Raw genomic sequence first — 26,654 nt, forward strand, 5'->3', positions numbered from 1 at the left:
ACACCAGAGCAAAGGCTTCTGGTTTTTGGTGATTTAAATTTAGCAAGAATCTCAAAGGGATTACCGAGCTACAGGCAGTGTTAACTTCCAGCAGCTGTCAATACTTGTGGCAACATTGCAGTGCTTACAGATCGCCAAATGAAAACTCTACGACATCAAAAGCCCCACTCATAAGGCAACATTCTCCTAAACAAATGCAAAGTCCCCCTTTTTCAGCTTACCACCCCTTCAACACTATCTCAGTTTATCTCATCCAAACGTATGTCCCTTTACCCCATTTCCCCCAACCACTGTACTTATCCAACTCATTCCCCTCTCCACTTACCTTTACCCATCTCATTTTGTCCTGCTTATGCTTCATAGCCTAATGGTTAGCAGGGGAATAGGGCCCGATTCCCACTGCAGCTTCCTGTTACTGTGTGGGAGGGTGTGGTGCAGTGGTTAGAGCTACAGCCTCAGCACCCTGAGGTTGTGGGTTCAAATTCCCTCAATTGCTCCTTGTGACCCTGGGCAAGTCACTTAATCCCCCCATTGTCCCAGGTACATTAGAAAGAGTGTGAGCCCACTGGGACAGATAGGGAAAAATACTTGAGTACCTAAATGCAAACCACTTAGGCTATAAGTGGTATATAAATACTAAAAAAAAAAAAAAAAAAAATAGGTCAGTTAAACACTCATCGCCTCTGGTACAAAATAAATACCTGTATGCAATATGTAAACCACTTTGACTGTACCACAGAATGACAGTATATTAAATCCAATCCCCCTCACCACATAGCATGATCCCTTCTCATTTCTCGACCCCACACCTTTTCCAGCTTGTTATCTTCAGCATTACCTCTCCAGCCCCCTCCCAGACTGGTGCAATCCTCCTCAATCCTCTTGCTCGGTCGCTCTCTGAAAGTCAGCCACGTGGGAAGCTGAAATTCTACGCTGTTCTTAAAGTCTTACGAGAACAGCGCAGGACTTTGGCACTGCGTACATCACATTCTGGTTTTCAGAAACAGTTCTATATCCTGCCAACCTGGGAAATTCTCTACAAATTCTGCATTACAAAGCATACTCCCAGGAGTAATACTGCAACAGCAAAGCAAATGTTCATTGGCCCCAGCCAGTGGCAGTAGGGCTTGAAAGGAGAAGGATCCCTTTTATTTACCCTATTAATATGGCAATGTGTTACGCCATCGATCTCAGTCAGAAGAAACCAGTATAATGAATTAAAGGGGTAAAAATGAACATTGCAGGGATAATGAATAAGTGTGCACTAGGTCAGTGTTCTCAGGATGCATATTAAGTTGTGTGGTAATTTATGACTATGTTAAGGGAGAATGGTGTTACAAAGAGCAAGTGAAGTGGGATGTGGGGGGCACGTGGCCTGTCCACTCCAGATTCCACTGTTAATGACTTTTGGAAGATGCTCCCATTATGTATGTATGCGTTAAACAAAGTTCGGTATTTAAAGACTATGATGTCTTGTAATGCATTTTTAGAGGAATTTTCTGGGTGGGGAGGTGTTTGATCACGATTGTTGTGTTTTATCAAAATCTTGGTGGGAGTAACAATTCCAGCCTTTTGCCCTACAATGGCCTAACACCCTTGCATAGTTCTGAACTTATAATAATGCTTCAGTTTCAAACAATACGTGATATAGGGGCAGGAGCAAAAATAAAATTAGGCTCCCCAGGCCACAGGGAGAGAACACTGTTTAACGATTCAATCGTTTAGAACCAATGAAACACTTGGAGCACACAGAGAGCAATGGTTCCTGGACGTACACAACGCCGGCAAATATGTGCTTATGATCAATTACAATTCAGCATCCATGCCGTCAGATTTAAAGTACAAAATAAGGCAGTACATTAAGCTAACTGCTGTAAAATTGCTTTAAGAAAACATGCAAAAATAATACGGGGTTAAAAAAACAAATGTAACCAGCTATTTTACACTTTTGTAAAAAAACAAACAACACACCTTGAATTTGGGGGTTTCAGTTTGACCTTCCTCACTTAAAAAAAAACCTCTCTATAAAACAGAATCGGATTCAATTGTTGTTTTCTTTGGTTGTTATAGTAACCAGTTGTTTGGCAGCCTTGGCAATGTCGTAGGCACACTGAATAACCTGCTGTGTAACCAGCTGTATGTCAGTCATAGCACTAGATTCCACAGGAATTGTTTTCTTGCATTCGGACTGGAGTCGATGGGCACTAGATGTCAGCAGCCGTAGCGATGTCCTCACCATCTCAGACCTGGGTTTCTTGAAAGATAGGGAGAAAGTACGCCAAATATTAATAAGTGCATTTTGCTCACCTACTGAAATGATCATTTCTAGGACATCACTTGTTGCACATACCTATATTATGCATAGCTCAAAGATCTATGTGGGTAACAATAAAACATTCATAAAGGCAAAAACAGAAACAAATATAATCAATGTAGCCTCCCTCGACCGTCCTCTGAGACTTCTCCCTATTACAGGAGTTCTTGCAACAATGTAGCCTCCCTCAACCGTACTCTGAAACTTCTCCCTATTACAGGAGTTCTTGCAACAATGTAACCTCCCTCAACCGTCCTCTGAGACTTCTCCCTATTACAGGAGTTCTTGCAACAATGTAACCTCCCTCGACCGTCCTCTGAGACTTCTCCCTATTACAGGAGTTGTTACAACAATGTAGCTTCCCTCGACCATCCTCTGAGACTTCTCCCTATTACAGGAGTTCTTGCAACAATGTAGCCTCCCTCAACCGTCCTCTGAGACTTCTCCCTATTACAGGAGTTCTTGCAACAATGTAACCTCCCTCAACCGTCCTCTGAGACTTCTCCCTATTACAGGAGTTCTTGCAACAATGTAACCTCCCTCGACCGTCCTCTGAGACTTCTCCCTATTACAGGAGTTGTTACAACAATGTAGCTTCCCTCGACCGTCCTCTGAGACTTCTCCCTATTACAGGAGTTCTTGCAACAATGTAGCCTCCCTCAACCGTCCTCTGAGACTTCTCCCTATTACAGGAGTTCTTGCAACAATGTAACCTCCCTCGACCGTCCTCTGAGACTTCTCCCTATTACAGGAGTTGTTACAACAATGTAGCTTCCCTCGACCATCCTCTGAGACTTCTCCCTATTACAGGAGTTCTTGCAACAATGTAGCCTCCCTCAACCGTCCTCTGAGACTTCTCCCTATTACAGGAGTTCTTGCAACAATGTAACCTCCCTCAACCGTCCTCTGAGACTTCTCCCTATTACAGGAGTTCTTGCAACAATGTAACCTCCCTCGACCGTCCTCTGAGACTTCTCCCTATTACAGGAGTTGTTACAACAATGTAGCTTCCCTCGACCGTCCTCTGAGACTTCTCCCTATTACAGGAGTTCTTGCAACAATGTAGCCTCCCTCGACCGTCCTCTGAGACTTCTCCCTATTACAGGAGTTCTTGCAACAATGTAACCTCCCTCAACCGTCCTCTGAGACTTCTCCCTATTACAGGAGTTCTTGCAACAATGTAACCTCCCTCAACCGTCCTCTGAGACTTCTCCCTATTACAGGAGTTCTTGCAACAATGTAACCTCCCTCAACCGTACTCTGAAACTTCTCCCTATTACAGGAATTTTTGCAACAATGTAGCCTCCCTCGACCGTACTCTGAGACTTCTCTCTATTACAGGAGTTCTTGCAACAATGTAGCCTCCCTCAACCGTACTCTGAAACTTCTCCCTATTACAGGAGTTCTTGCAACAATGTAGCCTCCCTCGCCCATACTCTGAGACTTCTCCCTATTACAGGAGTTCTTGCAACAATGTAGCCTCCCTCACCCAAACTCAGAGACATCTCCCTATTACTGGAGTTCTTGCAACAATGTAGCCTCCCTCACCCAAACTCAGAGACATCTCCCTATTACTGGAGTTCTTGCAACAATGTAGCCTCCCTCACCCAAACTCAGAGACATCTCCCTATTACTGGAGTTCTTGCAACAATGTAGCCTCCCTCAACCGTCCTCTGAGACTTCTCCCTATTACAGGAGTTCTTGCAACAATGTAACCTCCCTCAACCGTCCTCTGAGACTTCTCCCTATTACAGGAGTTCTTGCAACAATGTAACCTCCCTCAACCGTACTCTGAAACTTCTCCCTATTACAGGAATTTTTGCAACAATGTAGCCTCCCTCGACCGTACTCTGAGACTTCTCTCTATTACAGGAGTTCTTGCAACAATGTAGCCTCCCTCAACCGTACTCTGAAACTTCTCCCTATTACAGGAGTTCTTGCAACAATGTAGCCTCCCTCGCCCATACTCTGAGACTTCTCCCTATTACAGGAGTTCTTGCAACAATGTAGCCTCCCTCACCCAAACTCAGAGACATCTCCCTATTACTGGAGTTCTTGCAACAATGTAGCCTCCCTCACCCAAACTCAGAGACATCTCCCTATTACTGGAGTTCTTGCAACAATGTAGCCTCCCTCGCCCAAACTCAGAGACTTCTCCCTATTACTGGAGTTCTTGCAACAATGTAGCCTCCCTCACCCAAACTCAGAGACATCTCCCTATTACAGGAGTTCTTGCAACAATGTAGCCTCCCTCACCCAAACTCAGAGACATCTCCCTATTACTGGAGTTCTTGCAACAATGTAGCCTCCCTCAACCGTACTCTGAAACTTCTCCCTATTACAGGAGTTCTTGCAACAATGTAACCTCCCTCAACCGTCCTCTGAGACTTCTCCCTATTACAGGAGTTCTTGCAACAATGTAACCTCCCTCAACCGTCCTCTGAGACTTCTCCCTTTTACAGGAGTTCTTGCAACAATGTAGCCTCCCTCAACCGTACTCTGAAACTTCTCCCTATTACAGGAGTTCTTGCAACAATGTAACCTCCCTCGACCGTCCTCTGAGACTTCTCCCTATTACAGGAGTTGTTACAACAATGTAGCCTCCCTCACCCAAACTCAGAGACATCTCCCTATTACTGGAGTTCTTGCAACAATGTAACCTCCCTCAACCGTACTCTGAAACTTCTCCCTATTACAGGAATTTTTGCAACAATGTAGCCTCCCTCGACCGTACTCTGAGACTTCTCTCTATTACAGGAGTTCTTGCAACAATGTAGCCTCCCTCGACCGTACTCTGAAACTTCTCCCTATTACAGGAGTTCTTGCAACAATGTAGCCTCCCTCACCCAAACTCAGAGACATCTCCCTATTACTGGAGTTCTTGCAACAATGTAGCCTCCCTCACCCAAACTCAGAGACTTCTCCCTATTACTGGAGTTCTTGCAACAATGTAGCCTCCCTCACCCAAACTCAGAGACTTCTCCCTATTGAAGGAGCTCTTCCTCCCCTACTTCCATTTGATGTAACTTTTCCCTATGTTGTTACTTAGCCCTCCTATTTAATGTATTGTAACTGCTTTCCCTCTCACAACAATGTAGCCCTCTTCCACAAATTATTATTATTATTATTTTTGTAACTCTCTCCCTCTTATGACAGTTCTACCTTCTACTTCTATGTGATGCAACTTTTTCCCATGATGTTGAATGGGCCTCTTATCTTGTAAATCGTCTTGAACCTATTCTGGAGAAGTGCAATTAAGAAATCCTGATTTGATTAGAATTTCCAGCAGTTCCCTTCTGCCCCTTTGGGCTTCAAAGCTCAACTAGAAGGTGCCACGAGCCTTCTCTGGGATTTTAATTTTTAATTCCTTGTACTTTTGCTCTCTCTTCATAATGTACAGTACTTCCCCGAAATTTGCGGGGGTTACGTTCGTGGAGTGACCGCAAATGTTGAAAAACCGCAACTATCAGAAGAGTATTGCAATCGGCACTATCTCTCCTCCTCCTGTCCTGCGCTCACTGCAGTCAGAATCCCTGAGCTCACGCGTGCCGGCCCCTTCCGAGAACTCAGGCGAATGCTGAAGTGAGGGAAGACCTCAGATTGGGGAAGGGAAGGCTGGCTGTGCAGAACTGGTAAGAGAGCTTTTCCATTGGTCAGACATTTGTGGTATTTTCTGACCGGAAGAGGCGGTCAGAAAATACCGCAAATGACTGAGTCTGCGAATCGTGAACTGTGAATTCGCAGGGGTATACTATACTCACACATACTGTAGGTTTCGCTTGTATCCCTTCTTCTCCAAGGCTTGAACACTGCACAGTTAACAGACTTATTAGCCCTTTCCAGGACCGATGAACAGAAGCCAGGCATGGGAAACAAACATCTTTCTCATCCAGACCTACTACAGCAGGGGTGCCCACACTTTTTGGGCTAGACTATTGCAATACATTATATCAATAAACAAAACAGACTGACTCAGTAACAGTATCACAACCCCGGAGGAGGACCCGTTGTACAAAAATTTAGCTCAGAGATATAAAACTCTGAAGAGGGAGAAGTAACCCCCTCTTAGAAAAAGAGTTTATCTTCCAATCATTGCTTCATAATATGTAACAAACGAGTCCAGCTCAAAGGTATAAAAGGTTCAGCTGTATATATATCTTAAAGATGATGCAATAAGCATTCCAAAAGCTTTCAAAAAACAGGTAAATTTTGCATTCAGGTAGGCACTGGAATATTCAGCATTCATATAAATAAGTTTCAAAAAATACTTATCAGGGTCCCGACGCGGCCCCGTTTCGGTGTCTACTTCAGGAGACCCCGTCCAACTAATTGAATTCTGTCATAGGTTAATAGCTCTAAGAAATTCAAGAACAAGTTCGTTTTGCAATTGAAAAAATCTCCGTGCTACGTTATCGGTACTTAATACCTTATTCCCCTGCCAGATCTCTTCGGTCAGCAGAACAATATTTAATAACCATTCCAACGCTAAAAATAATAGGCACTAGAAGAAATACAACTTTTTCTATTTTTGGACCTCAGCTCTGGAACAAACTTCCTATCTTTCTACGTGCTGAAACCTCTCTAGAAAAATTTAAAAAGAACTTAAAAATTTACCTTTATAGAGATGCATTTGATTCTTAAATGAGATAATCTTTTCCTTTTTTTTCCCTTTTCTTCCCCTATCCATACCTTTCCTGATGTTGTTCCTCCCTAAAAAATTTTTTTTATTTTTATTTTTTTATTAACAAATGTAATTTTATCCTAGTAATCCTTATGTACTCTTTACTGTCTATGGATATGTTTTTATTTCTATTGTTTAAATAATTTATTTATTTCCCTAAATTTTAATTTTTGTAATACACATTGAAAATATTTGATATTGCGTGTAAATCAAAATCTTAATAAACTTGAAACTTGTGAGCTACTTTTAAAATGACCAAGCCAAAATGATCTACCAACAATAAAATTAAAAAAAAAACACAAAGCACACTGTACGCAGAGAAAATGTTAACTATCATTTATATTCCGCGGGTTTTCAAAGAGGTCAAGGCAGCTGACTTTATGCAATGTCACCTCAGTAACAACTATACAAAAAAATAGACAAATATATTCCCTCCATTTTTACTAAACTGTGATAGCGGTTTTTAGCGCAGGGAGCTGCGCTGAATGCCCTGCGCTGCTCTTGATGCTCATGGGCTCCCTGCGCTAAAAACCGCTATTGCGGTTTAGTAAAAGGGGGGCATAGTGCAAAATATAGACAGCAGACATAAATTCTCAAAATGGACACATTTTGATCACTAAATTGAAAATAAAATCATTTTTCCTACCTTTATTATCTGGTTGCACTTTCTTCTTCTGACTGTGCATCCAATGTTTCTTTCCTTCTTTCAGCCTTCTGTATGCTTCCTCTCCTCCAGACCTCATTCTCTCCCACAACTTTTTCTTTCTTTCTCCCTGCCCCCTTCTTTCTTTCTGTCTCCCTGCCTCCCTTTCTTTCTTTCTCTCTCTCCATGCCCCCTTTCTTTCTTTCTGTTTCCCTTCTTTCTTTCTTTTTTTTTCTTCAAGTTTATCATTTATTTACTACCACACCCATTGGGAATCATTCTAGGTGGCTTACACAATCTATTAATAATTGTACATTAAAAACAAATCTGACATAGACATGAATAGGAGGGAAAAAGGGAAGAACAACAATAAATTCAGGAAAGTGGGTGGGATAATACAATTGGGAGTCACTCCTTGGCCCAGAACTGCATTCTCAATTAAAAATCCTACATACCATTCAAAATAGAATACACATTACAAAATAAGAGTTTTTTCCATCTATAACTAAAAAAACACAATCTTGCGTATGGTCAAATAGGGAATGAAATAGCATATTGGTCCAATAAGGCTCTTAATTGCTTCAGGAAATCCTCAGCAAATCTGGAGACCAAATTGTTAACACCTCTGCAGCTCTATGGACTGGTAGTTTTGCCTGATAAAAGGAAGTGCTTCGCTTTTGTCTTCTGTGAAAAACTGATGAAGTCATGGATTATTGTCTTTACTGTTTTTAAAGCCTTCGTTTCCAAGAGAAGTACTATTTTACAGCTGATGGAACTTTCACCAATGGCTGCGCACGGTGCCATCTTCCCCACAGGCACATAACGGAGTCGGGTCGCAGCTGGTTGGCGCATGAGCCCGTGGCCCACCCTGGCGGCCCACGCACAGCATTTGTTCATGTGGGCGTAGCAGCGGTGGCAGCACCTTTGATGGAGTCCTGCGGTCCCGTGAAATTGAGGTGCATGGTAAAAACGGAAAGAGCGTAGGCGTCAGAACTGACATTGGGGAGCGGAACGCTTGTCAGCGAGGCTTCTGCAGGGAGAGCTTGGGGCGGCGATGGGGGGACTTCGGGGAGAGGAAGGCTGATCGGACGGCCGGTCGATCAATCGGGACAGCAACACGAGTCGATCACGGAGCCCGGGATGGGCTCCACGATCGACTCGCGTTGCCTTCCCGATCGACCGGTCGATCGCGATTGACGTATTGGGCACCCCTGTACTACAGGCTTGACAAGCTACAATCAAGTTTGGAAGGACTTACTTTTGGGAAGAGAGCTGCCATCTCTGTTACTGCCACATGTATTCTTTCTGAGCATGGTATATAGCTGCAAGAAAATGATCGAATTACTCAAAGGCAGTCAAAGATTTTTCAATCACAGAGCAAGCTAACCATGCACATTTTATTCACCAGCAAAACAAGATTAGTTTATTAATTTGCAAAAATGGTGTTACAAACTCAGTGTCTTGCACAATGCAGAATACCATTTTGTTACTCATATGAACCTTATTTTTTTCTCCATTAATTGCACTCTTGCTGACTGCAATATGTCCTTAAAGGGAAGATTTGTCTTTTGAAAAGGGAAACGTGGCATCTAAATTTGGATGCTCAAGTCAGTATCTTTCTAGCAATAATTTACAAAAAAAAAAAAAAAAATCAATGTGCAAATATGATCCGGGATATTCCAATCCATGCTAAGATGTTATTTCTTCTACTCAGCATGCCTAGAGCACCTCATCTTATCATTAACTTCATCCAGCCACCCTTATATACAGTAGATTATCCACTTTTCAAATGATTTTGCTCACTTAGCCTTTTCTCTTCTTATAAGCCACCTTGTATATAATTTTAGAAATTTTTTTAGAATTTTTTAAATTTTTTAACCCGACCCTCAGTGGCACCACTCAGGACTCAAACTTCTCATTGTCCTGAGCTTTATGTGTCTGCTCGTCATCGTGTCATTTTTTTTTTTTTTTTTTTTTCATAGAGCATAAAGCAGAAAGCTCTATGAAAAAAAATAAATAATAAATGACCCGATGACGAGCAGACACATAAAGCTCAGGACAATGAGAAGTTTGAGTCCTGAGTGGTGTCACTGAGGGTCGGGTTAAAAAATTTAAAAAAAATTTAAAAAATTTAAAAAATTCTAAAAAAAATTCTAAAATTATATACAAGGTGGCTTCATAGCCGTAAGAAAGTGTATATTTTGGCTATATTTGTAGAGAAATCATAAATTCTAAGCATTTTACAATTTAAAAAAAAAGGGGGGGAGGCATTCAACAGATAAGTACCAACTAGACCAGGGATGGGCAACTCCGGTCCTCAAGGGCCAGAATCCAGTTGGGTTTTCAGGATTTCCCCAAAGAATGTGTATTGAAAGCAGTACATGCAAATAGATCTCATGCATATTCATGGAGGAAATCCTGAAAACCCAACTGGATTCTGGCCCTTGAGGACTGGAGGTGTCCACCCCTGAACTAGACAATACTTGACAGACATAAAGCCCATAGGAAAGTGGGGAGCACGACAATTTTAAAAGAACTAGAATCCTGTATTAGTTTACCAAAATTCCTTTCCCATAATGCAACCTGATAGGCTAAAATTCTTTTAAAAATCAAACTCTTATAGAAGCAACCTTTAACTAAAGGAAATGCAAATGTAGTAAGCTTGTGCAGTGTTAATTTTCTGTCAGTCAAAATGAAGTGATCAATGAAATAATTTGGCATGCAGTACCCAACATACACGATTGACCAGGTATCGGCAACCACGATTCTCAAGGGCCCCAACCCAGTCCGATTTTCACAATGAATATGCACAAGATCTATTTGGATTATACATACTGCTTCCACTGTATGCAAATAGATCTCGTGCACATTTATTGTGGAAATCTTGAAAACCCGACTGGGTTTTGGTTCTTAAGGACCATGGTTACCCACCCCTGTGACAGATGATGCTTTGTAGATATAAAGATGATCTTCAGAACTAAAAGAACATATGTACTTACTGCATATAAAAGACTTGCAAACACTATGTTTAGTATTTATAGACCGCTGTTTGATAAATCATCAGACCAGTGAGTCTGATTTCAGTACCGGGAAAGATGGTAGAGGCGCTGATAAAGGACCACATCATCAATCACCTTGACGGACACAAACTGATGAGGACCAGCCAGCATGGCTTCAGCAAAGGAAGATCTTGTTTGACAAACTTACTGCATGTCAGTAACAAAAATCATATGCATGAATACAGGATGTCTGATGCTATACTCGGAGAGAGCCCCCCAGGAGTACTTGTAGACAAGTCAATTAAACCATCTATGTAATGTGTGGCGGCAGCAAAAAGGGCAAACAGAATGCTAGGAATGATTAAGAAGTGGATCACGAACAGATCTGAAAAGGTTATCATGCCATTGTACTGGGCCATGGTACTCCCCCCACCTGGAATACTGCATCCAACATTGGTCGCCGTACATGAAAAAGGACATAGTACTACTTGAAAGGGTCCAGGGAAGAGTGACAGAAATGGTTAAAGGACTGGGGGAGTTGCCGTACAATGAGAAGCTAGAGAAACTGGGCCTCTTCTCCCCTGAAAAGAGGAGACAGAGAGGGGACATGATCAAAACATTCAAGATATTGAAGGGAATTGACTTAGTAGAGAGAGACAGGTTGTTCACCCTCTCCAAGGTAAAGAGAATGAGAGGGCACTCACTAAAGTTAGAAGGGAAAAGAATCTGTAAAACGAAATGAAGTTCTTCTTCACCCAGAGAGTGGTAGAAATCTGGAACGCTCTTCTGGAGGCTGTTGTAGGGGAAAACACCCTCCAGGGATTCAAGACAAGGTTAGACAAGTTCCTGCTGGACCAGAACGTACGCAGGTAAGGCTAGATTCAAGTAGGGCACTGGTCTTTGACCTAAGGGCTGCCATATGAGCGGACTGCTGGGCACGATGGACCACTGGTCTTACCCAGCAGCGGCAAATCTTGTTCTTATGTTCATAGTACAAAACAAAAAGAACTCCATCAATAGGAAAGTAAAAATTAATTACAGAGTAATTTTCTAATTAAAATTTAAAACACCCCCCCCCCCGAATTATAAAAACTTAAAATATAATTATAAAAGCAGCAACTGCAGATCTCTCCCATCAGTGTTCTTACCAGTATGATACTAAATCTCCTGTAATGGAAAAAGAGCATTCAAAGGATATGGTAATCTGAAAAGATAAGTTTTTAACAGACTTCTAAGTTTAACATGAGAGTTCACTACACAATTCCAATGGCAAAGAATTCCACTATTTTATTTGTATGCAACTCTCATTCCTATTCAAATTTGAAAACATTCCGATTCGAAGACGCCTTTGACTTATGATTATCCTTTTAAGGATGCTGCCCTTACATTTTACCGGCACCCATGCCGGCCTCAAGTCTCCCTGCCCTTTCGTTCTTCCCTCCCCTTCTTTACTATCTAAATATTGTGGTTCTTCCCTTTTCCTTTTGTTCCTGTTTAGTCCACGACTTGTGTTTATTTGTACTGCGTTTATTTGTCTATTTTTATAACTTTATGAACCTCCTTTTGGTTTAAATATGTAAACCACCTTCAAACCTGATTTGGCGGGATATCAAATTTTTAATAAACTTGTAACCCTCATCTCTTCTTTTTAGGGCAGGGGAATCCCAGCCAGTCAGGTTTCCAGAATCTCCCACAATAAATATGAATGAAACATGGTTTACCTATCAAGGACATATATAGGGGTCCTTTTACTAAGGCACGTTAACTGATTTAGCACGCACTAAGGCCCAAATTCTGCAAACGGCATCCCGATTGTAGGCAGCTGTAAGCGTCCTACAGCTGAATAACCAGCCAATCGGGACGCACGTTTTCTAAAAAAAAAAAAAAAAAAAAAAAAAAAGGCTCCTCAGACAGGCCACCTACATTGGAAGTGCCTCTGGGAGCCTAGGGAGGCCTGCATGGCTGTCTAGGTTTGCCTAAGGCTAGACATGGGCACTGTTTGCCCCAGAAGTCACCTTAGGCAAACCTAGGCGGCTGTACACATCTTCCTAGTAGAGTGGGAGATACTTACAATGTATTGTAAGTAGATGTGGCTGCTATACTTATCGCCCCGAACAAATGAGGCAGGATGCCCAATTCCTCTTGCCTGGAAGACCCTTCCCCCACACCCGCCCCTGACAATCTCCAACAGGGTGCCCAACCCCTCCTGCCAGGAGACACCCCCCAATGTTAGCCGGCAGTAGGGTATCCAACCCCTCCTGCCAGAACCCCCCACCCCCCGAAGTTAGCTGGCAGGAGGGTGCCCAACCCTTCCTGCCAGAAGATCCCCCCACCCTCAAAGTTCACCGGAAGGAGTGTGCCCCCCCCAACTGTTGCAAATGTGGATTTATAGGGGGGGGGGTGAGGGTGGAAGGGATCTTGTAAAATATAGCCTGTATCCCTGACCCATAATGTTATGGCCTCATAGAGAATTGAAGACATCCTCCAACCAGTAAACTGTTAAATCAGCCTACTGTACTCAAGCTCCCATGCAAAAGCCAGTTTTTAGCTTTTACTTCCTGCTGTCTTGGCTTCAATACATATTGCTGTGTAGGCTACATTTGTGGCTGCTGATTTGCAGAAATGAAACAAGACACAAATCACCTCTCCTATCTCGACAGATCGCCAAGTTCCCTACAAACTCCTGTTGTGTACAACAGCTGGAGATACCGAGATGGATATTACCGAAGTAGACATTTGGTTGGCTATTGAGCTAATAGTTTTGCTTTCGTCTTTTCATCATAAAAGCTGTCCGAGATGTGGAGCATCTGCAAGGCAATCATGTAGGCTTTATCAGAGCCCGATGCTCTAAGCCATGCTATTCTTCCTTCTATGACTCATGCATTGCACAAGAGGAAGTATCATAAGCATCACAAATGGAACGTATTAGGTAATAATGACCTTCCTGAAACTTCTGAACGAGAGGAAGGAAGTGTTTCTGAGATGTGTGTTGGATATGGCTTGATCGCTTCTTGGATTTTTTTTGTGGCCACTTATGTTGACAATGCAACATTTGCAGCTGGTGCACTGTGATGCACATTAATACAGAAATGTGTTAAGCCTTCCTGCCCTGTTTTGGAATCCTTTTGAAGCAGGAAGGGTTTTGGTGCTTTTAGTTTCAGTTTCTTTGGTGGCGGAGGGTGAGGAGGAGGGGCTACCTCAACAACAACTGCTTGGTGAGGAAGCTGAGCTTGCAAATGACTTTTAATGCCAATCAGGTTTTCAGGATATCTACAATGCATATGCCTGAGATGTGCATGGATTATCTCCTTGGTATGCAAATCTCTCATGCCTACCGATTGTGAATATCTTGAAAACTTGACTGGGTGGATGTGACCCAAGGACTGGGTCAAAAAACACTGCTTTAAGGCAGTGGTTTTCAATCGAGTCAAAGACCAACTTTCCAGTCAGGTTATTAGGATAGCCAAAATGAATATGCATGAGATTATTAGCATGCACTTCCTCCTTGGCATGCAAGTATCAGATATAATCATTATAACTATCTTGAAAATACAACTTGCCAGGTGGTCCCTGAGGACTGGGTTGAAAACCACAGCTTTAAGGAACAGGTAGCTTCTTTCCCATCCTCACAGAAATAGACTGGCACCACAGATAAGGATTAGGTAACCCCCATCTACTATGCGACAATGTGGGTGTGAGTTCAAAGTGTAGTGGAGCTGGCAGATATGCAAGGGGGTGGAAGGGGCCTCCTTGGTGGTCCACTGAAGCAGCTCAGATGTTTGCAGAAGAATATTATGCATTTAATGCATAAGTATGGTGTTACTATTATCACTGGCAACTAGCAGAGAAACCATTTGCTTCTTCTGAAGTATATAATCCTCACAATAAACCAGGAATAAGAGAGAAAATAGAATAAACCACAATAAATACTGCTCCCTTATGCTTTGTGTGTGTGGTGATTCAGAGTATTTATTGCAATTGTATCATATAAATCTATATGTATAAATATGAAGAGTTATCAGTGAATAAATCTTCATATGAGCACTTTATAAATGACAAATCCGTGCCGGAAACTGGCTTCACTGTCACTACTGGTTCACATCATATTGCGCCCTGGGTCGGTTTCTATTCCAGTGGAAGCCGTACATTGATTGGTCTGCCCGGAGGGGGCTTCGTTTATAAATTTGTCAACTAGGTGTTTATTGCATTGTTTCAAAGAGTTATGTAACAATTGTTTTTTGCACTGTAGTGGTTTATACTTGATTGTTAAAAATTTTTCAATTAAACACATCGAGTTGCACCTCTTTCAATGTGTGATCATAAATGTTATAAATCTAATCACTATACCACTGGTAAGTGAATTAATATGCCATCCCTGTGAATCAACACACCACAAGTAGCAAAAACAATGCTGAAAATTGCCTAAGAATATCATGTCCACAAATAAAAGCACAATGCTCATCTGTAGAGTTGCTTATAAAGTAACCGACGAGGTCCCCATTTTCTACTCTTCTTCAGGGATTTTGGGTTTCTTCTGATCGTGTTCATATTGAAAATCCTTTGTTGCATCTTCCTTCACAAACTCAATTTTTAGGTTGAGGATAAATCTTTTTCTTAAGAGGGGAGTTCTGAGCCAGTACATCCCTGTTTTCACCTCTACAAGCCAATTCCTTCTGTTTATATTTACCTGAGGTTTTTCCCCTCCTTTTTGGTGTTCCTATCACTATCCCCTTAAAGGCCAACTTGGCAGGCACAAAAGTAATTGCAGCGACACTGCTGGGATGGGGGTAGACGGTAGATTGCAAGGGGGTAAAGGCATAGCGGTTAATCATACTTCTCTCTCTCAAATTTGACCTGCCATCTTATTCAACTGTGTACGATGGTGTTTTATCAAAGCCTGTCGGTTTCCAGGTTTTAAAGGAAATTCTGGTTGCTCCTGTGGGTACCCAGGTCAGGTTCCTGAAGCACTGTGATCAGATCACTGGCTTTGTAAGAGAACCCATTGGTACCTGCACTCAGCCCATCAGGATTTGCCAACTCGGCCATAACAAGTTTCAGGGATATTCACTGCCAGTTAATTTTTTTTTCCCCCATGGAGCATTAAATAACATATTAAGTTTTGCACATGATTTAGACTGAGGTGGGAAAACACAAGTTAGGAGCATGAGAGTGCTACTGTGCATTTCAAAGGGGCCTCCAAAAGGAGAGTGGAAAGTCAGGGTCAAGATACTGATGTTACTCCACCCATGGGTTATGCACAGGGATTATTAAATGGAAGAGGCCGTACATGATGTGGGACAACCTAGACAAACTCCAAATATGGAATAAGCTCTGGAAAACTCTCCCAGAACTAGCCAAATCAGAGGTTGATAGCACCTATGTGTGGGTATGGAGGCCCTGCAGAAACCTACATATGTAAGGCAGTCGTTACATGGCTTTGGTGTCTCTGCCAGTAACAACACATGTGCTGCCGCCAGTGGTGAAAAAGAGAGAGTACCATGAGGGACAGAGGCTATGTTAGCTGGTGGCCAAATCAGAAGACTTGATACAGTGAATGTCTATGTCTTTGCAGCCAGACAGCTCACTGTAGTCCAACGGTGTCATCGAAGCTTGCAGTAAGAGAACAAATGGGGAGTGGGATAGAACACGTCAACCTTAAGACAAGCAATCTTTTAATTTCTATAAACTCAAAATAAATTACATGCAGAAGCACATGAATAAAAAGTCCTACTGGTATGCATATGCTTGTCAGATGAGACACATCAATGACTGGTTTAGAGGTACATCCTATTTCTCTGCCACTCAGGTGGAGTTATCTGTGTTAGTTCCTTATCATATTAGCGACTTGTTACATGTAGCTGCCCCGCCTCTCTGCACAGTATCCTTTATTTGCCCCTGCGAGGCGGACATGGCAATGGGTATGTGGTTGCTTAAAATTATCATCAGTAATCTCTCCATACTTGCCGATACAGGGTAATTGTGATTTTGTTCCAGGTATGCCGAACCCTCCTTTTTGGAGGTGGGCATCCCAGGGACTACACTCTCTTTTTCAATTGTATACGGAGGAAGGGACCCTTGCCTCCTTTCGCTCATTGCAACATACTTTTGGCCTTCCGGAGGTGGACTTATTTGCTTATTGGCAAATTCGACATTATGTACAATTATTACCAAAGTGCAACTTAACGGAGACTTGTCGAGAAACACTTTCTGAGATGTTTAGTTTGTCTGCTCAACAACTGATTCCCTTAAGATTTCATCATGTGGGACTTCGTGACCTGCAACCAGGAGTTAATTTGGAGATTTTAGCAGCTACCTGGTCAGAGGATTTACAGTGTGCACTTACAGATCCTACAGCTTTTGAAGAATTTGGGGAAGTTATCTTCTAATATAATCCATTGAGAGCTTCAGCTTAAGTTCCTTCTCCGGCTGTATATTCCCCCTATGAGAGCCTTCCGGATGGGAATTACTCCCATACATAACTGCCCCAAATGTGCATGGGTTCAGGCCACTCTGGGCCATATGTTTTGGTCCTGTCCGTGTATTCTGCAGTTTTGGACTTGTCTGGGACACTCCACATCTTCATTATGGGGCAGACAATGGTTGCCTGCGCCGAGAGCACTTTTTGGATTTTATCAGATTACGTCTCCTAAACCCAAAGGGATGTCGAGTTTTGTTGCAAGAGTGATGCTATTGGGGAAAAAAGCCATTTTGTCTACTTGGCTGTCTTCTGATCCACCAACTTATAGTCATTGGAGAACATTGATGATTATTCATGCTTCTTTGGAGCGTAGACACTTTGTAGATATTGAAGGAGGTCCGGGTCGTCGTTTCCAGACCATTTGGGAACACTTTTGGATGGACCTTACTCCTCGTGCCCGGAGTAGACTTTTGAATGTTTGATTGGAAGTTCTTTTTGTTTAGCATGCTCACAATCTGAGTTTGTTCGGAGGGTGGGGAGGGATTATTGGGGGGGGGGGGTTATACTGTGCAAATATATCAGAAAACTGTTTCATTCTGTCATTTTTGTATGCATGCACTTTGATATTCAATAAATATATTTCAACATAAAAAGTCCTATAAACATAATGCCCTTGATGACTCCACACAGTCCATGTTTCGGCCTCTCTCTCTCTTCCTTGCCTCCCCAGCTTGTGCAGCACTCTCTCCATCCTTTCCTACATCATTTCCACACACCCCCAGCCTGTGTAGCAGCCTCTCCCTTCTCATCCCCCCCTCCCCAACCAATGTAGCATTTCTGTTTTCTTTTCAGGTAGCCGGCAGTTGGTCCTACACACTGCCAGCGACTGACCCAGCCTTTCCTCTGATGTAAAATGCAAAAGCATCCGAGGGAAGGCTTTTGAGTTAGCCGCCGCCAGCCTGTGGCTGCTGGGTAGACAGGCCTGAGCCCAAACTGGGTGGACTAGGCCTGCCCTGTGGCTACACACCCCTCATCAGACTAGACTATGTTAAGCCAGCAAAGTGCAGCAATGTAAAAGAGTATAAAGTGCGAACTAAAGATATGTGGCAATGTTTTGCAGAAAAAGGGTACCCGTATGGAATCATTATGAGGGCTTTGTATGCCCAACGTATCCACCTTTTGGCCAGTTCGGCCGCCCCTGCTGAGACTCGCATGGTATGCACATTGCCTTATTCATATAAAGCTTTTGGAATTAAGAGAATCATTAAATCCCACTGGCATATTCTGCAGATTTGAGCAGTTTCCCATGTTTGCTTATTCCAGGGGAAAGAACTTGCGTGATTGGATAACCTCCTCCCAATTTTTGAGTAGGGCTATTTGTCCCCCAGTTCTCCCTAAGGGCCATTTTAAATGTGGCCGGTGTAATATATGCTCTTACGCTATGGAGACATGTCAAGTTATACACCCCTGTTTACCTAAGAAACATATGTTGCAACATCATACAAATTGTGACACTCAGGGGGTAGTGTATATGATCATTTGTCCATGAAAGTTGTTATATATTGTACACACTACCAGGAGCCGAGTACAGATCATGGAACATCTGAGTAAAATTCGTAGGGGTGACATGGGGGCTCCATTGGTCCAACATTGGCAAAGTGAATCCCATGGATTAGAAGATCTTAAGTTTGTGGTGTTGGAAGTTCCAAATTTGAGGAGAGGAGGGAACAAGCAGGCTTGGCTATGGAAGAAAGAACAGGCATGGATATTTCATTGGAAGACAGTGGTTCCTAATCGGGAAGTGGAGTGGTGGGCGTTTCTGCATCGGTGTTTGACATTCAGGCATAGCAGATAACCCGGGAGATCAGCTGGTCTTTGATGTCACAGGAAATGAGAAGTTACGGGTGAAGAGTGAGGTATTTTGCCGACAGCGTCGTGAGTTTTGTCGGAAGATGGTTATGATTTAAACTCTAAAATGTTTTTTCTCTATCTTCTTTTGTCAGGAAAGATTTAAATTCGTGGTTACATCCAGCGCAAGCAGGTTCTCTGAAGAAGCCATCTGGCAAAACGTTTTAGAACCCTGCCAGTATACGCTGCATGGATATTTCTTCTTTCTGGATCACCTTAAGTTAAGTGAATTTTTGCACTTGGTTCTTCATTTAGAAGAGAATATATTTATATTATTGAACATTTACACAATCAATGACACAATGGACTATATTTCAATTACCGTATTTGCCGGCGTATAAGATGACTTTTCAGTACCTTAAAATCCTCCCCAAAGTCGGGGGTCGTCTTATACGCCGGGTACAGTTTACATGCCCTTACTTGCGGGGCTGGATGTACTCAGTCGCGCGGCTCTTCTTCTCCCTACCTTCTCTGCTTGCAGCACAGAGCCGAACGGAAGTCTTCCCGACGTCAGCGCTGACGTCGGGAAGACTTCCGTTCGGCTCTGTGCTGCAGGCATGGCAGGTAAGGAGAAGGAGAGTAGCCTCGCGGTTCGAGTGGCTACCAAGAGAGAGGGGCGGCCGCCCTGCCCCGGTTGCAGCACAGCCGGCCAGGTTCCCTTACTTTTGTGGCACTTCCCCGACCGACCGATAACAGCCCGGGTCCGACAATCCTCCCTGCCCTGTAGCCGCGAATCTAAATACCTTCTTACAGCAGCTGTAAGAAGGTAATTTAGATTCGCGATTAAGGGCAGGGAGGTTTGTCGGACCCGGGCTGTTATCGGTCGGTCGGGGAAGTGCCACAAAAGTAAGGGAACCTGGCCGGCTGGCCCACTTGGTGCTGTTGCCTTTTCTCCTCACTATTCTGATTCCTTAGAAATTTTTTACAGAAGGATTTTATCCTTCTCTTTGATGTTTTGTTACTCTTAATTTTTATGGCTAGCTACAAGTTACTGAAAAATTTGTGTAGTTCTCACTTCTACTACAGCTTATAAATGTTAAAAAGTGTAGTGCTTTGTAACCTTAACATTAAAAGACATAAAAGCAGGTCTAGTATTATTATTTTTCTATTATTCAAGTCTGTAAGACAAAAAGCAATCAATAGTTAAAATGAAAAAAACCCAAACTGTTTTCATATTAACTGTCAAAACAGCAAAAGAAATTGACCCTATTTTTTTTTTTTTCATTTTAGAGCTTGGAGCAAAACGCTGTTATTTCAAGCGTGTCGCTTTCAAGGAAGAGATCTTTTGTTTTAATCCACAAGTTCACTTTTAGGACCAGCAGACCGTGTAGGGTCCATATGTTTCAGGAGGTTCTGGCCCAAGAGGTATCGATATGGATTACTTGTTTGTTTCAAGAAAGCCATCAGCTTGGAAATCGACTCTCCACAATTTTTTGTTTTCTTTTATATTAACTGGCAGCAGATAAAGATTTGTATGGTTTATCTGGTCTGCCCAACAAGGTGGTCAGTGCTGTTAGAGAATGACACGGTGGTTGTTATCCGCGGCTAGCCACGGGTAACCCACCAAAACGGTGACCAAAAAAAAAGGTCACCGCGAGTTCGGGGACAAGGCCATTCACCGCCCCGTGAAGCGGTGAATGGTAGCATGGAGTGGTGAACGAGGGTTCGATCCGGCAGCCTACTCCCTACCTCCCTTCTTTTTCCTTACCTTTTCTTCTTGAAACTGGCGATTTCTATAAGGCTACGAGATGTATTACAGCCGGAGCCTTGAAGTCGCATCGCATTGCCTGCTGGAAAAAGTCTCCTCTGACGCAACTTCCTGTTTCTGGTTGCATCGGAGGAGACTTTTCTAGCAGGCAACCCGACGCGACTTCAAGGCTCCGGCTGTAATACAGCTTGTAGCCTTATAGAAATCGCCAGTTTCAAGAAGAAAAGGAGGGAGGGAGGGAAATTCACTGCTGGCCGGCGGGAGGGAGCTTCTGGACTGCGTGAAGGGTGCTGGGGATAGGGGGATGGAGAGGAGAAGACGCTGAAGACGGGGCGGTGAAAGAGACAGCGGAGACGGCAGGGACGGGGCGGTGCAGAGGATGGTGATCCGGGGACGGGACGGTGATGGGGACAGAATTTTTCCCCGTGTCATTCTCTAAGTGTTGTATCTGGCAATCTGCGCATGTTCCACTTCTTCACAATTACACTTCTCCCTCCGAATCTGCAGTTTCAGTATCTGTGGATTCAGTATTCCCATTTTTTTTTTAAATCGATTTTAATTTTGGGGGCTATTTTTAAGCTCTCTGGGACTCCACAGAATCTTACCTGGTGGTCTAGCGGGCTTTCGGAGCAGGAGCGATCTTCCTACACTCCTACTCCGTGCAGATCACTCACAGGAAATGGCTGCTGGGAGCTCCCGTAGTTTCTCGAGACTACGATGGGAGCTCAGGGCAGCCATTTCCTATGAGTGATCTGCATGGGGCAGGAGCGTAGGAAGATCACTCCTGCTCCGAAAGCCCGCTAGACCACCAGGTATGGCTCCGGGGAGTCTCAGAGGGCTTAAGGTAACGTCCGGGATTCCGGGGGAAAGCAGGGAGTGGGTAAGAACTGGCCTGAATGTTATTCGCGGTTTTTTAATATTTGCGGGCCGGCTCTGCCCCTAACCCTCGCGAATATTGAGGGAGAAGTGTAAATGCTTGCATCGTACAGGGCAGTCAGTAACTTGACAATCTCATATAAGCATTATATGATGCAGTCTTGGCACATGTAATACCATGATAACATTTCATGTAAAAAAGTGCTTTAATATTTATCTCCCTATTTTACTAAAGCGCGCTAGCCAATTTAGCATGCGCTAACGCATCCATAGAATATAACGGGCACGTTAGTGTTTAACGCACGCTGAATCGGCTAGTGCACCTTAGTAAAAGGACCCCTATATTAGCAGATCAAAGAGGTGATTTCACAAGATGCATGCACTGTTTGCACATGTAAAAAGTTTATATTTCTAAGGGATAAGGGTCATGGATTTAAACCACCACCTTCCTGTGGTATGTACATAGCGATTTTAAAAAAACACAGGCCCTTCTTAAACATATAGCTGGCAGTACATGGATTTGAGAGAGGAATGTTCAGGGTCCTTGCCTGTTACAATATATTCCCAGAAATTTTTCCCGTTACCATTTATATCAGACAGCAATGTCTCATTTGGGCATGAGATTTGAAAGACAGCCTGAGAGAAGAATTAGGTTGACAGCTCTGGCATGGAAAAAGTTTTGAGTTTTGGAAGATGGTTCTAAGCAGTTTCCTGCAGATTTCCAAAATCCACCACTTGCACAAATTTAAATGGTGGTACTAACACAAATGCCCAAGTCGCAAAACTGGCACTTCCAAGTGCAGAAAGGGGTGAAGTCTGTATAGGTCACTCAGCTAGGCACAAGGATAATCCACGCTAAGTTAGTATTCTGAACATTTGTGTGTGGTTGTTGATTATGTTGATCCTCATTCCTGTTGAAGGGCGCGAGAGTCCAGGAGTGGTACCCTTTAACAGTGCAATCTGTGGAATCTGGATAGTTTTGGAACAGCCTTTATAGAATACCAATTTCGCACACATTTTATACCTGCCAAAGGCTGGTGCAAATTCTCGTGTCCAAATAATGATGGTTAAGCACGCAAATGCAGGCATTCTATAAGAGTGCACCTAAATTCTGAGAATACTCTTAACCCTAAAAAGTTGGGAGGTAACTATATCCACTTCCTTGAAAATCTCACCAAAATATTAATTTTAAACCAGGTAAAAATAATATTTAACAAATGTTAAGTGCAATGTTTGGCACCCTTTAAAATATTTTGAGTATCCAGCAGCGACATCACAATATAGCTGTTTTAACCAGAACAGGTGGAGGCAGCCTTGTTTGACAGACAGAACAACGGATATGAGTGTGAAGGCCAATATTTACTAAGTTTGAATGAATTGAGCTTTTCTTCTTGGAAGTGCCTTATTTACATGTTTAACCCCAGTGTTGAAACAATTGCATTGGTTACCTATGCAGCAGAGAGTACCATATTTTCACTCATATACCGCGCACCCGTGTAAAACACGCACACAGGTATAGCACGCGGGAAACTGTAATTTATGTAAAGAAATTTTTATATACCGCGCACACCCGTATACCGCGCATGCTGCCCCACTCTCCTTTCGCCCGCCCCAACTCTCCTTTCGCCCGCCCCGACTCTCCTCTCCCCCTTGAAGTCCTGTCCCCCCTTGAAGTCCTGTCCCCACCCTAAAAGCCTGATGCCCCCCCCCGAAGTCCAATTCACCCACCCCGAAGGACCGCTCGCTCCCGCACCCCCACCCCGAAGGACGTCAGAGAAAGGGCGGGACCGCCGGAAGAGGAAGCAGCGCAGACGCAGGGCTCAGAGAAGGGGCGGGACCGCCGGCAGAGGAAGCAGCAGGACAACGGTAGGCTGCTTTTTCATGATGGGGGGGTGGGGAGGCTGTGGGGGTGCGAGCGGTCCATCGGGGTGGGGGTGCGGGTGCAAGTGCGAGTGCGAACGGTCCTTCGGGGTGGGGGTGCAAGTGCGAATGGTCCTTTGGGGTGGGGGTGCGAGCGGTCCTGCGGGGGGTGAATCAGATGTCGGGGGGGGGGGGGGGGAACTATGTAAAAAAAAATGTGTACAACGCACTCACGAATATAACGCGCATGGTTATACTCGGTTTGTAAAATTGTGTATAACGCGCGTGTTATATGCGTGAAAATACAATACAGTTTAAGATTCTTCAATCATACAGCAAATTTTAGCACACGTTTCTCCAAAGGAACTAAAGGGTTGGGTTTTTTTTTAATCTATCAACCCAGAAAATGTTTGAGATCTGAAAATAGTATGAAACTGAGTTTGGAGGGTAAGATGTTAAGTCTCTCATGCTAAGATCGGGGCAACAAAGCTGTCTTTGGCTAGCGCCAAGTTCTGGAATGCGCTGCCTGGTATTCTGCGAGTCTGTGATGGGAGATTGAACTTTAAGAAAATGTTGAAAAACATAATTATTTGCCGATGCCTTCCTGTGCCAATGCTATTCTCTGTTAACGCCTTCCTGTCTTGTAAATGATTCCATGGGATTTGGTGATTCCATCTTGTAGGATGAATTTAAAGAAGATTTTGATAATGATACTGTTTGTTAATGTGCTCCTGTGTCTGTCTTGTTGAAACATGTTTAGCATTTCTTAAATATGCATGCATGTAATTTTGTTAACAAAAATAGGATTTCAAGAGGAACTGGAGAAAAATTACAATGATAATCAACTAGTAACCTCCTGTTAAAGCGCTGAAAACTAATGCTCAAATCTTAATCACTTTCGGTTTTGTGCATTCAGCTCATTTCAATAAACACACACTTATGGGGGAATTTACCCAATAAGTTTTATTTACTTACTGGGGAATTTCCCCAATAAGTGTTTATTTATTGAAATGAGCTGAACGTACAAAATCGAAAGTGGTTAAAATTTGAGCATTAGTTTTCAGTGCTTTAACTGGAGGTTACTAGTTGTTTATCCTTGTAATTTTGTAAACCGCATAGTTATGTGGTATATACACTTATAATTAAATAAACCAACATTAACACTAATGTGAAGCCTTGTTTTATAGACATTATGGTCCCAAACCTTGAAACAGCTTCCATAGCAAAACAATGGCCCCCTCTGGTGGACCGCTTGGTTTAAAATGTTTTTAAAGCACACTGCCTCGCAATAAGTTTTCCTTTTGTCTTTTTGAAATAATGAAACACGTAAGACCCCAACATTGTTGACGCTAGATGTAGTGAAGGGGAGGTTTTTATGCCGACGAGGGTAACCAGTTTTGTTCGAGAGAAACTGGCGATTTCCGGATTAGGTTCTGAGGTTTTTCTTCCCATTTTCAGACACTGGGCTTTCTGTCTGGCTGATATTGCTGAATTTATGTACTTTCTGAGCAGGTTAACATGCATTTACTTATAATTTTTACCTGTTTTAAAATGGATATTTTGGTGAGATTTATAAGGAAGTGAGCACCCCTGACCCTCCTATGGCCTTTGGAGTTGTGCACTATGGAAATTAAGCAAGCACAGAATAGGTTTAGGGAAGATTCCTCACTATGCGTGTTGCCATGCGTCGGTGGCATAATTCATCCATAGGGAAGATCTGTACACAACTCTTTAAGACTGTCAAGTTCTTGTTAACGCCAATTACTATGCATGCAGATCTTAGATCCATGGTCGAAAATGAGCACCCTACTTTGGACAACCTGTACAGAATTCCCTGCATGGTTCTGCTTAGAAGTATAAATCCACAGCAATGCGACACTGTTTGGTAAAATGGATGTCCTTGTTATGCACAGTGCCAAGTAGAAAACACTTCATCTTCAGTACAATTTGTGGACCTAAATGGCCTCTACAAAGAGGTTCTCCATACGACTAAAACTTTAGTAGTACTAATTAAGTATTGTAGATGTTGATATTCAAATTAATCTTGGTTCAAAGTTTGTACTTGACATTTCTATTCAGGGTTTTTTTTTTGCCACTTAAAGTTAAGATTAACATCTAATAAAGCTTTTGTATTTGTCACACATTAAAATTAAATCTAATATATTAAAATTGTGCAGTATTAGAAATTAGTTTGCCAAAACACACAAATTCAAACCCATGGCAGAAGGTGAACATCTACAACACCACCTCAAATTCTAAGTCACTGCAAACAACAAGAATTCACAAGTGTTATGTATGCAAGCATTTCATATGCAATGCAAAAAAAACCCAAAATTAAATAAGAGACAAACCAGCACAAGACAAGGGTCACTGATTATACATGAAAGTTTGTAAAGCAGGTAAAAAGATAAGAAAGTAATCCCCTCATTTCCTTCTAAGCAAATTAATCTAAATTATACTCAGGTTGAGTTTTTTTTCTTTCATGACTCGGAGCTGGGTTTTCTTTTTTTCTTAAAAGTCTACCTGTTTGCTGACCATTCTGAATGCAGGTCAAAATACACGTTTAGCGCCATTTCATGCATACTTCTATTCATTGTAGAGGCGTTCCTAGACATATGGATCTCTAAATGCACGCTTTTGAAAATTCACAAGTATAATGTATATGTGTAGTTTGGGTAAGAGAAGTATCGGCACAAACGAGCAGATGATCCTGTGACATTCATGTACACTTTTAATCGATGCAAGCTGTTATGAAAACTACCTAATTTATAACTAATGCTCGATTTTATACAGACCAATTGCAGATGTTAGAAAGGATCTCAACACAGTTCACTTTTTATTCCTGAATAAACTGATTTACTAAACTTAATCTGATAGAACAATTTTGTTATCCCTGCTAAGCTTCCAAAGGGGAAAATTTCCAAAAATAAAACAACATAACTTTAAAAAAATACCAAAGCAATGGTTCTTATGGCCATTTTTTGCAGAAACCACCCCTCCTCCAAATATGACCATTTCCAGGTCATTTAGCAGAGAATGTTTTATTGACTTGTGAAACTTGAATTAAGCTAACTAAATATAATTATGCCACTGTCATAGAATATATCACAATCAAACATCAAACCAATTCTTTTTTTTAATCAGGGAAAACTCTTATAAAGTTCAGTAATGCTACTCATCCCAGTCAGATTTAATCAGACTGAATCAGATTTTATTGGTTTCTTATATTCCAAGAGCCATCGGAAGC

The 26,654-nt window shown here is 42.6% G+C and overlaps 1 protein-coding gene across 8 annotated transcripts in view; it reads right to left on the minus strand.

Moving 5' to 3' along the window:
- Positions 1–1,495: 1,495 nt before the first annotated feature.
- GIT2 (GIT ArfGAP 2) overlaps positions 1,496–26,654 on the minus strand; it is a 133,559-nt gene continuing 108,400 nt past the window's right edge. For 7 of the 8 annotated variants that reach the window (XM_033954902.1, XM_033954894.1, XM_033954900.1 and 4 more), the window contains 2 exons: positions 8,897–8,960; positions 1,496–2,254 (listed from right to left, as the gene is read on the minus strand). In XM_033954902.1, coding sequence (XP_033810793.1) covers positions 2,042–2,254; positions 8,897–8,960 — 277 coding nt within the window. In that variant the 3' untranslated portion in view covers positions 1,496–2,041. The remainder of the gene's footprint in view (positions 2,255–8,896; positions 8,961–26,654) is intronic. The other variant, XM_033954898.1, reaches the window with a different exon arrangement.

The sequence above is a fragment of the Geotrypetes seraphini genome, chromosome 8 (assembly GCF_902459505.1).
Source record: "Geotrypetes seraphini chromosome 8, aGeoSer1.1, whole genome shotgun sequence".
Lineage (NCBI taxonomy): Eukaryota > Metazoa > Chordata > Amphibia > Gymnophiona > Dermophiidae > Geotrypetes > Geotrypetes seraphini.